We start from the raw sequence: 16,521 nt of genomic DNA, 5'->3' as shown, positions 1-16,521 counted from the left end.
GTTTTAATAACAACATTGTACAAAATGAGTTTTTAATCTAATTCTTTATTTTGTTTGTGGAGACAAAGACAAGTGAATTTAATTTTAGCAATAAATTAAATTTTTCTACAGAGTATTGATAAAGAAACTATTACATGATGGTAAATGGATGTGTGTGGTGGGGAGAATATACATTTAATTATCTCAATTTCTTTCCAAAATTTTTTTTTAAGATTGCTTAATACATAAGTCACCTAATTTATAAAAGAAAATAAAATGTGGTGTATTTGAATAAAAGCCACCAGATACTCTACAACAGTATACTATTATAATACTACGTGAAGTGTTCACATTATTATTAACTTCCTGTTGACAATTTTTCTCCATGTCTGTCAGGTCAGGTCAGGTAGTTAGTTAGTTAAGACTCCAGTATTGCTTGCCTAAGTCCATCTCGATCTCTTATCCTTTACCTCCCAATATATTTATGTTGATGATACCACATAAGATTATCTCTGTTCATATATTTCCTAATGCCAACAAGGCCAAGTTCCTTCCTAATGTCTTCATTTTAAATATGATTCTGTCATTAATACCATTTGTTTACTCCACAAATCAAAACTGTCATATTTGTAGTTTCCAATTTTTGATCAGATATTTTAGTTTTAACCCAGTTCTCCATTCCATCAGTTAAAATTAGTTTGAACACTGTCTTTTGTGCAGCTAGTTCACTGTTTTGATTTTTCTCATATTCCTTATGAATTTAATCAGTTGACCACCCAATTTGTGGTCTATTTCCGTATTTAATTTTCTGTTCATTAAGAATTTTGTCTAAATAGCTGAAACATTTGTTTGTTCTATAGGTTCACAATTTGCAATGGGTTGATGTTTTCTTAGTCCTTGTTTTTATAAGGCTGTTTTTCCTTACCAAATTTGTTACAGTGGTAATTCAGTTTAGTTAAGGAATCCTGGATTTATTTAGGAGTATAACATTGTCTGCATAAACAAACAAAAAAAAAGCTAAGGTTAACATCTGCAAGTTTGATATCTGGCTTAATGCCTTTTCTTCATAATGGGATCCATATAAACAATGAAAAAGAGTGGAGATGGTATGTACCCTTGTTCCTCACCCAGATTTTACATCAAACTATCTTCCTATACTTCCTTGAACTCTAACCACCGACATACAACTCAAATATAGACTTTCTGTTGCTCGTTATAGAGTCCTGTTTGCACCTTGCGATATGCTTTTGTCAGATCTGCAAAACTTAAATACAAATATTTTATAGTTGCACGATTTCTCAACTATTTGTCTTAAAGTAAAAATCTGATACTGACAACTTCTATTTGACCCGAACCCTTTTCACCATGTTTCCCTTTCACAATATTTCTTAATTTTTTCTTGAGTATGCTTGCATAAATCTTACATGGAACACTCAATAGAGATATTCCACTGTAATTCTAACATTCAGTTTTATTTCTCATTTTTATAGATAAACACTATGAGAAGCCTAATCCAATCTTACAGAATTTGACTTTTGCCCAGACCTTCTGAATTATGCAGTGCATCCACTGAAAAAGCTATCATTTGCTTTTTCACCTTTTAGATTTCTGATGGCCATTTCTACCTCAAGTATTGATATGTACTCCTGATCTCCTGATTGCTTTCCTCTTGAACATTTATAATCAATCTTCTGTCAATTCTTGTTCCATTTACCAACAATCTTTCAGTGTAATTACTCCACATGTGTAAAATATCTTTATCTTGCTTTTATAGCACTGTTGCCTCTATTCTAACTTTTTTCACTAGCCTTCAGATCATTTTGCCACCTCACTGATATTTATCTTCTATATTCATAGCAGTTTTCCCTTGACTTGTTTAGCTACTTTTACACATTTCTTTGCTTTCTTGCATTTTTCTCTGTTCTCTCTCTTCTCAGAACACACGCTAACTAACTTGCTAGTAACTTTCTATTGCTTTCTTCTTTTCCATTACCGCCTCTTTAACTTCCTAAGTCCACCATGGAGTTTTGATTTTTCTATACCCGAAGACAACTTTTCCACATGCCTTATTGGCTTAATCAAACTCTCTTTACTTCAGAGTCAGATAATCAGTATCCAGGGTTTGAATATTGTTTTCAAAGTTCATTTTATCTCCAATAATATTTCTATACTTAGTCTACAGTTCACCTGTGAAAGCTGCTTGACTTTGATTCTTTTTAAAAGTTTCTTAATTAATTTTCTTTTCAGTATGAAATTCATTTATATTCTTACCAAAATAAAATCGTGATCACTTGTTGTTTCAAATCCTCTGTACATTCTTGTGTCCTAAACCAGTGGGAAGTTATCATCATTAACAATAAGAAGATATCACTCTCAATACTCAGCGAGACTTTTTTTATTTCTTGTGTCTTCTATCCAATCAAATTTGTGCACATCTTTATGTTGGAACATGGTAATAGTGAAGATTAATCTTATCTTGAAGGTACAGTACTTGCTCTTTGCTCCACATTTTCCAAAATCATTTCTGCATGCTTGGTATTCATTTTTTCCTCTGCTTTAAATGTACAACATGTCAGTATGTTGCCTGTAGGCACAAATAAATAATTTTTCCAGAAACAATGTTTCTCATTTTGATGTTTGCGCAACATAATTTCACTGTATTTCTTTTCAGCTGCACCTAGTGATTTGTAGAACCTGGCATAAACATCTTTTCTCTAATGACAGTCGTTATTTTAATTGTTTTTGCTCTGCATCCAATCAGAAATTATAATTACAGTAGAATTTCCAACGTGAAACAGCTGTTATGTGATATAAAGTTTGGATGTATGTTACCTTTAAAGCAACCAAAGCTTTTCTTTTTTTTGACAGCATTATATGATACTTTTGTTCTTTAAGTTTAGTTTAAATTCAGAGAACTGAAGTCAGCACATATGTTATTAAAAAGACTATAATGATTATTCAGCCAGAATGAGCTGAATTTGTTGATCTTTGATTCTTCTCACTTCCTGCATGATCAACTTTTTTTTATATCTCTTATGATTCTGTTATTTGATTATTTATCTAAAAGTTAAAAATGCTTATAAATAAAAAATTAAATTTCCAATAAAAAATAATCAGCCACCATGTTTCTCCAGGGAGTCCAGTACTCATCAAGGAAGATCTCTTCTAGCTCTCACACTGCATTTATTACCTACCGTATCTTTTTTTGTAAACATTCACTAGAGATAACTAGATGTTGTAAAGAAACATGTGTAGTAGATATATTTTTATAATGGCTGACCCATGTACAGAAAAACAGAAGTTAACTCCAAGATATTTCATTGTATGTTACAAGGACATCATTGTGGAGAAGAATATTGGGTGACAACATTCAAAACAAACAAGGGTGGATTCCAAAAGTTTCTGACCTGACATATAATACCATCTATGAGGAAATTAGTGTACCAGTTTCAACTCTCTACCTGAGTCATTCAGTTGGAGGCACTCATTTCACTAACATGTGGCACGCTGTGACTGTAATGTTAAAAATTGAGTAGCGTGCCGTGATAAAGTTTTTCACCAAAGAAGGGCTTTCTTCAAGTGCTATCAAACAGCGATTGGATGGTGTTTATGGAGAAGCTTCTCCTTCATGTTCCACTGTGATTGAGGAGGAACTGCTCAATGACAGATGGCTGAAGCTCGAAGAAATTTCTTCAAGGTTGGGGCTTTCTATAACAACCGTCTTTCGCATTGTTCGCAAGAAGCCTCACACGATGAAGGTCAGTGCCCCGACCTCTCTTCAATTTCAGAAGGAGCATCATGTAACTTGTTCCCGCAAGTTTTTAGAGCTTTGCCAAAGGAATCAGAGAGAAGTGCTGGAATCCATTGTCACTGGGAATGAAACCATGGTCTTTTATTATGATCCTCTTTCCAAAAGGGAATCCATAGAATGACGCAAACCAGGTGAAGCACCGCTGAGAAAAGCCAAGGTCACTCATCCGCCAAGATCATGACAACAATCAAAAATTTGGGATTATTGGGGAATTCTCTTGATTGTTTTCAAGGAAAGGAATACCACCGTGAATGCAGAATATTATGCTTCACTACTGCACAAACTGTGCGATGCCATAAAGAAGAAGAGACGAGGAATGCTGAGTCATGGTATTTGCCTGCTTCATGACAATCTCCAGTTCATATAGCTATTGTTGCGAAGCTTGCAGTGAAGGACTGTGGCTTCCAGGAGATTGAACACCCACCCTACTGCCCAGATCTAGCACCCACTGACTAAGTGACTACTACTTCTTCTCAAAACTGAAGAGAGATCTTCAAGGAAGAAAATTTACAGATGAGAATAAGGTGAAAGATGCAGTTTTAGGCCATTTTGCAGACAAAAGTGCATTTTTTTTTTTTTTCAAAGGCATAGAAATATTAATTCAAAGATGTGAAAAGTGTGAAGTAAATGGCCTAAAAGTGACACAGTTCTTTTCTTTCTATCACCTCTAAAAGTTAGTCAGGCTGGAAACTTATAGAATCACCCTTGTATTACAAGATATGAGCCACATAGTATGTGCTTACTTGCCCATGTATCACTTCCATTGAGTTAACCAAGACATGAGCTAGTGAGCACATTTTTCTGTACATATATCAGCTTTTATAAAATATAATATATTCATTAAAGATGCACCCACACAAATCTGCTGGTCTATTTCACATGCAGAACATGTGACAAGAACCTGAACCTCACTTACTTCCTAATCATACCCATTACTTAGTTACCATGGGTAACCATCCTGCCATGAGCTGTAATATATCACTTGTATTTATACTGTAACATTCCTTTCCAAGTTGATATATTATTCTTCTTCTCTTCAAGGATTATGCATTTGCATGTTCCAGTGTCATTTGTCTTTTCATCTTGCAGCTGGTCTTCCTCTGTGATTCACCTCTTTTTAGTAGCCGATTGCCCTCACCTGCCATGAGCTATAATATAATATATTGTATTTAGAACTAGAGAGGCTATAACTTGTCTAAGAATTATTGGGGCGAAAACACTAAACCATGGTGGAAAGTTGTTTTTGGGATTTCTAGATTTTGAAAAGGCATTTGATACAATGAAACATGAAAGGCTTCTTGACATTCTAGAAAATACTGATATTGACTCTTATGATTTGGAAATTTTAAAGAGATTATATTGGTCACAAATAGCGTCAGTGTGTGTAAATAGAGAGGAAACAGGAGAATTCCCGGTGGAGAGAGGAGTCAGACAAGGATGCAAGTTATCACCATTATTGTTTAACTTTTATAGCGAACAAATGTTTAGAGAGGCACTTGAGGATGTAGAAGAAGGAATAAAAATAAATGGAAGAATCATTAATAACTTAAGATATGTGGATGATGTAGTAGTGATGGCCGAAAGTGAAAATGGGTTACAACAAATTATTCAAAGAACTGAAAACTCTTGTAAAGAGTATGGAATAAGAATTAACACAAAAAAGACCAAGATAATGATAATGGGTAGAAAAATAGGAGATAATGTAAAAATAAGATGTGGAGGAAAGATTTTAGAAGAAGTGGAAAGATTTCAATATTTAGGTAGCTGGATCTCAGAGAAAGGAACTTCAGAGTTGGACATTAGAAATAGAATAGGCGAAGCTAAATCGGCATTTATGGAAATGAAGAGAATTTTAATAAACAAGAACACTAAAATAGGCATTAGAATTGGAATAGTTAAAGCAACAGTTTAGAGTATTGCAAGTTATGGAAGTAAGTCACCATGGACACTAAGAAAGAGAGATATGGAAAGAATTAATGCATTGGAAATGTGGTGTTATAGAAAGATGGAAAAGATTAGCTATACAGAAATAATATCAAATCAAGAAGTTTTAAGATGAGTTGGGATGGAAAGAACACTGTTAAAGAATATTATGCAAAGAAAGACTAGATTTGCAGGACATCTTCTGAGAGGTTCTTCGGGACACCTGACAAGAACTATATTACAAGGGAAAGTTGAGGGGAAGAGATGACGTGGAAGACCAACTAGAGAGTGGTTTAATGACATCGTGGAATGGACTGGTTTAAGAATGATGGAAGCGACAGACAGAGAGAAATGGAGAAGAGCTGCTCATCTGCTGCAACCCTCTTGCTAGAGGATGCTACTGGACGACGACGACTTGTATTTACTGTCCAACCACACATGCAAGAACCTTGGATGGCACAGTGTCAAATGAGTCAATTCATGTTGAAGAGGAGAAAGGAATAAGGCAATGTATGAATTCGTCACAAACACATGAAATCACATACTTTATATGTAAAACTTTCCAACTGTTGTACAAGCAAAATAATTACCACTTTAAAAACTAGAATTTTCATAAAAGAAAAACTAATTTTCTGACATATAATAATAAACACCCATTGGTTAAGGTTGAGGTCAAGGGACATCTCCCACACAACAGTCCAGGACCTCATCATTAGATGTCTACAGGAAGAATGGTTCAAATTTCCCATTGATCACTATCATGCACTTGTAGATATTAGTAATAGATAGAGAGTTGAAATTTAGAGGACATATTGCTAAAGAAAATGAAGAGATCAAGGAATATATAAAGAGAAATGGAAAGAGCATTTATTTAGGTTTAGGATGGAAAGATATTAGCTACCAAAAGAGGCGGATAGATATAGACCAAATGGGGGGGGGGGAGAGACCAGTGAAGCCAAAACAGGCAAATGCATAATTCCTGAAGAGAAGGAGATATCACCTTGCAAGGAAATCTTACAGTATACTGTCTGACCACAGATGAAAGACCCCTCGACACTTCTATACATGGCAGAATGTGAATCCATTCCAATAATTGGGATTATTGGAATAGATAATAGGATAATATATATACCATCATCATCAAATTCCTGACATATACCCTCAAGGGTGTACAGGATATATATATATATATATTATTGCACGAAAGCAGGCTATGTTATATAAGGTGATCGAATTAACAGACCACTACATGGACTTGTGATCCTCCACTGCCAGAGAAAACATGCACCACACTTATCTAATAAAAATAAAATAATTGAAATAATGGGCATGATTTCATTTGCCTGAAGTTGAGTAATTGTTCTGCTCTTGGTTAGTACTACTGTATGCCAATAGTGGTTGCTAGTAAACATAAGGTTTTGATTAACTTTTAAAGCTGTTCTTAGTGATTTTAATACCAAAAGTAAACAGTTATAATAATTAACACACACACACACACACAAGTATAACTTGTCATAAGTTATATCAAAAAGTGGTATATGGAGGAGCAGAATCAAGGCAAAAACAGGTGACTAGTGGTGTGCTGCAAGGTTCAGTGCTGAGACCACTACTGTTTAATTTGTACATAAATGGTATAGGAAATAACCTGATAGGAAATATTCAGTTTGCTGCTGATGATGCAAAATTAGGTAGAGTAATAGTTAATGCCTGGGGAAGGAGTGTCCTAGGTTCGATTCCCGTCCACGACGTGAGGAGCTTAAGGATCTTCCTCAGCCATAGCCAAGTTAGCCGGTCTTGGGCATGGGCAGCAGGGTTTTTTCCGCCAGTTTATCTGGGATTTTTCATCCCACAAGCAGGCAAACCGGCCCCGTGAACACACAGGTTACAGTCATAAATACTTACGGCAAGGAAGGCAACGGGAAACCACCTTGCTCATAATCATCTCTCCCTAGAATGGTAGCATTTAGCTACCCTCCCGCGGCCGTATGGCAGATGGGAACCAGAAGATAATAGTTAATCAAGTGATGTGGAGAGCTTGCAGGACAATTTAAATAGACTGTCAGTATGGTCAAAAGATAATGGATGTCAGTTTAATGTGGAGAAATAAAGTTATGCATTTTGGGATAAATAGATTACAAGCATAACTTTCCATGAATGTGATAATTTACTCCAGGAAATAGATGAAGCTACAGATTTAAGGGGTGGTCATACATAGACAGAGAGTTATAGTTTAGAGGACATATTGCTAAGGTATCAACTTGGCTATTGAGGAACACATTAACAAGTAGAGATAAGGAAGTTGTTATTCCTCTTTATAAAGCCTTGATAAGGCTTTATAAAGAGAAAGCACAGTAATCCACACCTGGATTACTGTGCTTGGGTCTGGTCTCCTGGGTTTCTTGGAGATGAGGAAGCAGTGGAGAAGATTCAGAGGCGAACGACCAAGATGTTGAGTGGTCTCTGGAATGTTCCTTATGAGGATAGATTGAGGATGTGTGGATTGCAGAAGTTGGTTGACAGGAGAAAAAGAGGAGATATGATAGCAACATTTAATTTGCTTAAAAAGTTTTATAGGATTGATGTAGGGGAAATATTTCAGCACTTGGCTGGAAGGGCCAGAACAAAGGGTCATCTCTGAAAGTAGAATAAAAGTGTGGTAGGGTGTGGGGACTAGATTGTTTGCTTGGAGAGTTGTGAATGTGTCTAATGCATTGCCAGAGTCAGTTATGAGTGCTTTTTCTGTTAATGGGTTCAAGGAGAGGTATGATAGATTGTGTGGATAGTTTGGGTGTCCTGTGATCAGACTTCATGGAGGTGCCTGTGTAATAATAATAATACACACACACATCATACAGGTTATTGTTATAATGATATACAGGACTGGAAGATTTATTTTTATTGGTTATGAAAAACTACATCACATAAATGCTTTCCATTTTCTGCTTCAGAAAGATGGATCCTTTCTACATCATGTTCCATGACAGCTGTTAATGTTTCTGGCTACAGCACCTAATTTCTGCACAAATATTCTCGTTCAGCTGTTGGATTGTCTGGGGCTTGTTCACGTACACCCTTTTTTTCAGGTTACCCCCATAGGAAGAAGTTGGGGTTATCAGATTTTTAGTACATGATGGCAATTAATAATATTGAATTAATGACCAATTAATAATAATCGAATGCTGATTTTTGAGATAAAATGCTTGATTTTGGTTCATTGTTGGATTAAACTTTTCCATGATCAATTTCCCAAATGTTCCTTAGAATACCGGGGGGGGGGGGATTAAAAATTAATAATCAGAAAAGTTATTCACATCTTAAGCCCCTTTCTTGACTTATGGGCCACACTAAATGGCTGAGTTTTTTGTAAACTTTGAATTATTTAGAATCAAAAAGTTTATAGATGTCTCCTGATTAAATTAGGAACAAAGCTTAGATTACAAGCTATTACCTGACACTGTTCAATGTTTTATGCTATTACATTTAACTCCTGTTACAGTAAAGTCATATGGACACAGGAATACTTTGTTGTATGCTAAAATGAATTTTATAATTAAAACTTATAGTTATTATTATTAATCCATGAGTTTATCATAGTTAATATTTTATCTTTTATAGCAAAATCTTGAACGGCAGCTATTGAATAATGCTCCTATGGAAGATTTAGGACATGAGAGTTCAGAAACTTTCAATACACTCCAAGGACAAGGACAAGGACAAGGAGGAACCCAGCAAGCACCTCGTTTACAACCAAGTCCTCCATCTGGATGTTCAACTCCAACGTCTACTGCAACATCATCACCACCTGCTCAGGACCTAAGTCCTAATTCTTCAGGTCAACCTGGACCGCCAACCACCTCTTCCTCTGCTGCTTCTGCTTCTGCTTCTGTTGCTTCTGCTCCAGTAGCAGCTTCTACTGGAAGTAGTGTTGCTCCCCTGCCTTCATTTTCTACTTCACTTGCACTTTCTCATCCACTTTCTAATGCTCATGCCACCTCCTTGGCAATGAGTTATGCCCAGTATTCACTTCCCAGCTTGGCTCATGCTGGGGTACTCACCAATTACACCCCAGCCCATGCCCATTCTAACAATTCTAACAGACACGTACAAACCTCTTCAAACAACAGTGCCACTCAAAGCCAGGCACATCTTCAGGATCCATACAGGTGGAACTAAAGTTTTTAAGGTTCAGAAACATCCTTTTTTTTATAGTATTAATTTCTCTGCTTTTCATTCTGTCTATTTATCTGTCACCCAGCCATTTGTGGTAGTTTGTTGGTGGTAGTTAATGCAGCTATTGAAGATTTGGCTGCAGTAATGTAGACATACATATGCCTCATGTTGGTGAGGTACCTGTGATGCATGTTCCATCTACATAGTATTTCTTCTATATTTTAATCCTAGTCCTGCCCCTTCATTCTTCAGATGGTATATTCAAAATGTTTGTAATGTCTTAATATAGTTTTTATGAGTAAAATATAATTCCTCAAAAATAATTGGAAATATTTCATTCGCATATTGTTCTAACTTGTTGTAGTGATTTGTGTTTGAAGCATATTGTGTTTTTTGTAGAATAGCCAGCACCCAAAAGCCTAGCTTTGCATAATCATCTGTATGTATTCTGTTCATACCGTAAAATAATGTTTCTATGTAATTAAATCAGGGTGCATCTCATCTTATATATATATATACCTATACATGTTGGCAGCCGTATGAGGTGACAGGGTTTCATATTTCAAGGTTGACCTGATCATAATTTGCTGTGTAATAGATCTGTACATGAATGTGTGTATTATAAGTCATTTAGAGAAAAAGATCTCAGTTTTAAAATATGGCATCTCCTTGGAATATCATTCCAAAAACTTTAGAACTGATCTGAAATTGGAAAGCATTTCTTTTACAAGATAACATATTTGCAATTTGGCATTCATTTAGTTGTTTTATGATTGTTTATTTTTGAAATGTTGGTTCTGATTTGCTTTGTTTATTTGCTGAAGATTATCACCCAAATTAACCAGATAGCATTAATTCTTGTTAAAAAAATCTTATGATCCACTGTATTAAAAAAGTTGAGTGTTTTACATATTTACTAATTTTATTATCAATGTTTAATATTTTGATCTATTTTTCCTATACTTTTCAGTTTTTAAGAATTCTTTTTTCCTTTTTATGTTTGACATTATAAAATTGAATCTTGTGATTCTGTAAATGTTTTTTTTTTTAATGTATTCAGACACATACACACACAGTTTTCTGTCTTCTGGGTTAGACAACTGTATGATTGTAATTGCTGATTAATGTAATGAAAAAACACAACGGTATTTAATTAGCAGTTAAAATACAAACTGTGTGTGTGTTATTGACATGGTTTCCAAAGAACTGTAGTTGCCTACATTCCCTTTGTATAGGCTGTGCCAGTATTTTAAGTACAAATGATTGAGTTTAACATTTGCACTAATAAATGTTTTATTTGGCTTTTATGTTTATAAAATCTTATTAATTAATATATTGAAAAGAGAAAAAAATAACTTATTTTGAAATTAAGAATCAGAAAATAAAAGTTGGCCTAGTCCCCTTCTTCCTCTAATGTGGCTTTTCAATTAAATTCATTTTGAATAACAATAACTCTACAATTTAGTTCATGTATTGCATTTAGATAATATTTAGTAATTCAATTCTGGGTATTTGGCTAACATTATTCTTCTCTAAATTCATCAGTAATATACCAAACATGCCTTCAGTGATGTCTCCCTTCTTGAATTTTATTATTTATTTATTTTTCTAAAGTCAGAGAACTCTTCCATCCCTGTTTTGATCATTAAATGACTTACAAGTGGCATCCTATTACTTTCCAACAGGCAATTACAATCTCAGATTAAATCTAAATGACATTTCATTCATTCATGTTTATGGTATTACTTTCATTTTATTTATATGCATTTTTTTTATATATATATATATATATATATATATAATTATATCTGGCCATCACTCTGTGGCTATAAAGTGTATAAAATAAAGCATGTATAAAGTTTAAGCTTAGAAATTAGCAAAGATAATTTCTAAGCTTAGCAGTGGCTTTATAATATGAAGATCTCACTGAGTATTGCAAAAAAACTTGATCGTTGGTTTACTGTATGCTGCTGCATGATTGATATCTGCATATTTAACATGACATCCTCAACAAAATTTGAAAATTAATTTTTTAATGATGTGATAGGTTAAATTTTGTATAATTGCTTTATTTCATTTGGTCCATGAATTTTCTGCTTCCTGTTTATACACTTTTGATGTCTTATTAGATTTGTGCATTATAGTTATCTGTTTTTCAGAAGGGTATAAGATAGTGAAAAAATTTATTCTGAAATGATTTTATCTTCTTCCCTTTTCGAGGCCAGCCTGGTTGGCTGAGTGGTTAGCATACCCACTCTCCAACCAACAGATTGCAGGTTCAAATCATGGTGTAGGCATGGATGTTTGTGATTGTTTTTACCTTGTGTATTGCTATAACCTCTGCTGTTCTTGCACCATTAAAACCATAGATCATCATCTCCTTTTTTCAAGTATGCATGTGGTGAAGAAATGAGAGGAGGAGAAGAAGAAATAAGGATTCTTTCATTGTTTCAATAACAATAAAATTAATAAAGAACCTAGTCTACTCCTCTCCTCACCAAAGATTTGAGCTTAATTTTATTGAATACATAGATTGTAACATAGTGTTATTTAAATGACAGTTAATTCTACCACATAAACTGAAAATTTTGGCACTAGTATTAATTGGTGCCAAAGTGTTTTATTTTATTTTATTTTTGTGATTAAAATTGAATATCACATTTATCATTTATATATATATATATATATATATATATATGTTACAGTTAAAGTGATAAATCCGGTTATTATTAATAATTACCAGTTAAAGTGAATAATTAGAATTAATCACTTTAACCAGTTAAAGTGAATAATTCCTAGAGGAGTCTGGTAAATGTAATAAAAACATGTTTTATAAAAAATATTTTATTTAATAGCAGAACGAAAAAGAGATAAGTATATTATTATATGATTATATTGTTGTCCGGTAAAAAACAAATTACTTATTTTTGCAGGAAAGACCTCTGTGGCACTTGGAATTACAAAGGATTTCTGACTTTTTACATTTGCAGCGATTTGAGTTACAATGGGCTGTACAATTGCAATATTGGAAACCTTGACCACCTAAATTAGAATTTTTGTGGGCACATTCTCTTAGACTATCAGGAACTTCATTAACTGAAATAAAAGTTTCCTTACAAACGGTAAATTCATTCCTTGAATAGAGTTGGTTTAAAATACCATATTTTGTACCTAATTTATATAGGTTTTCATTCTCAATAGATACTATAACAGCTATAATATTCCGGTTATCAGTCTTAGCCCTGTCTACTTCTGGAATTCTTATCCGAACATTTTCTCCTACATTTGCAATTGGAAACTTAGTCATTGAAAGCCTTAACATTTTTTCAGCTTGCTTCTTAAGTGACTGCTTAGCAGTTTCGAGATTCTTGAATTTTTTTCTGTGATTTCATTGAGTGCAAAAGAAGTATTTTCCTTACTTTTTTCATTATTTTCTAATTCAACATTAGTTATATTTTTTATTTTGTTATCTTCCTTGTCGATCGTTCCTGTTTCAGAAAAATGTGGTTTTCTTTCGATTTGGCTGACACTCTTATTTCTGTTTTTGTTTAGATCTCCAACAGATAAGTCATCACTCGTATCATCTATTTCCACTTCCACATTGTCACCGTTTTCTGTCCTAATACTGCTTTCCCTCTCTGAGATTATCTTCTCACATTCAACATCTTTATTAGTTTGATCTTTTAATATCATCTCGAAGTCTTCTTCACTCGTGATTTCTGGCAAGGTATCGACTGGTAAATATGTTTTCAAACCTACCTTAGCTTTACAGCCAAACATAGCTTCATAGGGACTGTGATGTGCTCTGTTTTTCATAAACAATAAATTTTATCCCTTCTGACCATTTTGTTGTTTTATTTGTTTCAAGCCATGTGGATAACATTTTTTCAATGTCTTGGTTTGTTCTTTCAACTGAGCCTTGTGATTGACTTTGCTGTGGTTTCCCATGAACAATCTTAAGCACATTCCGCAAACCTCTTCAATAATTTTATTTGCGAATTCCCAGCCATCGTCACTTTGCAAGATGCATGGGGCTCCAAATATTGTGAATACATCCAATAGATGATGTGCAACTTCTGCAGCTTGTTTTGTTTTCAAAGCTCTAAGTTGAACAAATTTCGTAAGATGGTCTTGATAAACCATTATAAATTTATAATCGCCATCAGCTTGTGACTGCATATCAATTAAATCAATCTGACATCTAGAATTAAATTCGCTGCTTTTAATTGGTTTAACAATGAGCCCTTTTTTTGGAATGCTCAATTTCTTTTGGAAGGGTTCACAAAGATTCAATATATCATAACAATTTCAACTGTGATGTTCTTATATACTTCTCTTTAAGCTCTTTCATCATTCTGTTTCGTCCTCCATGGCCGATGGCAATATGAGTGTCATGAATTAACTGAAAATTTTCCTCCAAGAAAGTGTAATACATAATCGGATCTCTTTCATTTTTAACAGGTACAACGAGTTTTTCAATTTCCAATTTTTACAATATCAAATCTTGATAACCGTTGATAATCTTCGGGTGTTTTGCCAGAAACCTTATCTTTGTTCTTTTTAACTTTCGCTAAAAACGAATAATACTCTTCTCTTGTAAATAACTGATTATTTGTCCCTTTTTTCGATCTCAAAATATTAACTTAGTCATTAAATCGTGTTCTCATTATTTCTAAATCTCCCATTATGCTTATGGGTACATAAAATCAATGAAAATGTGGAGAAATATCACACTTAGTAGCGACTGATGTAAATAAGAAAAAAGCAACCTCTCCTATTAACGTAGTAATCAGTACTTCTTCCAGGGCTTGTCAATTATGGTTATCTACAGAGCTGGTCCGAGATTATTGATGCCCCTAGGCAAAGAAATTTAATGAAAACCTATATATAAAACCTGTAAACATGTTTTTATTACATTTACCAGACTCCTCTAGGAATTATTCACTTTAACCGGTTAAAGTGATTAATTCTAATTATTCATTTTAACCATAACATATATATATATGTATATATGCTTAATAGGGAAAAAAAATCAAGATATATAGAAAGAAGTCACTGCTCTTTTATTAAGAAATTTTGTAGCAGAAAAATACTGTATTATACATTAATCATATATTCTTAATTTTTTTTTCTTTTAATTAGTAAATTTTTTAATATGGTCAACTTTCACTTCTGCCAACTACAATAGGATAGGAATAATTTATAATAGTGGAAGATCTGCCAGCAAAATTCCTACAGCATGCCACCACTATAGAGCTTTTGCATTGGGCCATTTGATAATATGTTATGAATAGCTTGTTATATAGTGAGAGCTGACTGTATATGTGGGAAACAGCCAAATATAAACAAAGACAAGACAGTGTATGCCCACTCTCCTATTTTATGGGGTATGTATTATAGTACACCCACAGATGAGAGACCCTTCAATGCACATGTCAAAAGAAGGAGAATCCATTCCGATAATAGGGTAATCAATCTGTATTGTGGGATGAGTTGTTTATTATTACATATCAGAAAATTAACTTCTCTTTTATGATCATTGTATTTTTTAAAGTGGCAACTATTTTGCTTGTATAGCAGTTGGAAAATTTTATGTATAAAGCACGTGATTTCACGTGTTGGTTACCAATTCGTACATTGCGTTATTTCTTTCTTCCCTTCAACATGAATTGACTCTTCTTAGCAGCCTGCCAGCGACTGCTCTCATTTCTGTGGCTGGACAGCACTTAAAATCATCAGTGATATTGAATAGGCTTTAATATTTGTATTTCCTTTATAAGGTTTCATGAAATTTCATTCCTTTCCTAATAACCTCGTGTGTAACAGGATTTGGCATCTTTTCACTAGTGATTCAACTGGATCATCAGAAAAATCAGTTGTCTACTCACTTTCCAGTTCAATTTGAACTGCAAAGTGAGTAGACAACTACAGCTCAGTCAGCAGTGGTTATCTACTCAGAACGGTTAGTTCTGAGTAGATAACTATTGCTCATGAAAAGTTAGTTCTTCAGTGAGGATTAATATTGGTTTGGCTGTCTGATATTTTAGCATATATCATTTGCAAAAATTCTGTTTTCACACTTTTTCAATGCTAGTTGAGGTAACTATGAGAAAAAATAAATTTACTTAGGTTTCTGGTTTCATAATTTAGAAAAAATTTGTTAGCCATGGATTGCTGATCCTTGTATTAAAGCATTCGGCTGTTCATGAAATTTTATCAAAAATTCATATTAGGTGTCATTATTTCAAATTGAAATATTCTTCTTGTGGGTGCAATTTTAATATGAACCTAAAGTGATTTTAAGTATAAAATACAGTTGGCAAACTTAACTGATGTATTTAAAATAATCTTTGTTTCTTGTTTATAAGTATGTACTATCTGGATATATTTTAGCAAGAATGTACTTATTGTAAAGGCATGAAATGCACACATATTCCATTTAATCTCCCTAGTGTTGTTTCTTTTTATATTTTTTTATTGTGCAGAATCTGATAATCTGGTTCATTCTTGTGCAGTTTACTTTCTTCTTGTATAGCTTATTTGTCATATTTATTATCATTAATTTCTTATACTGGACTTTTATTCCTTTGAAGTCATGATGATCAAAGCTTGTAATTTAACATCTGACAAACTGCTGG

General features: G+C 33.7%; 1 protein-coding gene across 1 annotated transcript in view; it reads left to right on the top strand.

Annotated features, from left to right (window-relative positions):
* The window catches only part of LOC150100722 (uncharacterized), a 189,671-nt gene extending 178,659 nt beyond the window's left edge, over positions 1–11,012 (top strand). Inside the window, exon 7 of the mRNA XM_090401870.1 lies at positions 9,329–11,012. Within this exon, the coding sequence (XP_090257996.1) occupies positions 9,329–9,886 (558 nt within the window). The 3' untranslated portion in view covers positions 9,887–11,012. The remainder of the gene's footprint in view (positions 1–9,328) is intronic.
* The last annotated feature ends 5,509 nt before the right edge of the window (positions 11,013–16,521 follow it).

This window comes from Typopeltis vanoorti, chromosome 12 (genome assembly GCF_054136105.1).
Source record: "Typopeltis vanoorti isolate ZY-2024b chromosome 12, IOZ_Tvanoo_1.0, whole genome shotgun sequence".
NCBI lineage: Eukaryota > Metazoa > Arthropoda > Arachnida > Uropygi > Thelyphonidae > Typopeltis > Typopeltis vanoorti.
This window is presented reverse-complemented; position numbering and strand designations above follow the sequence as displayed.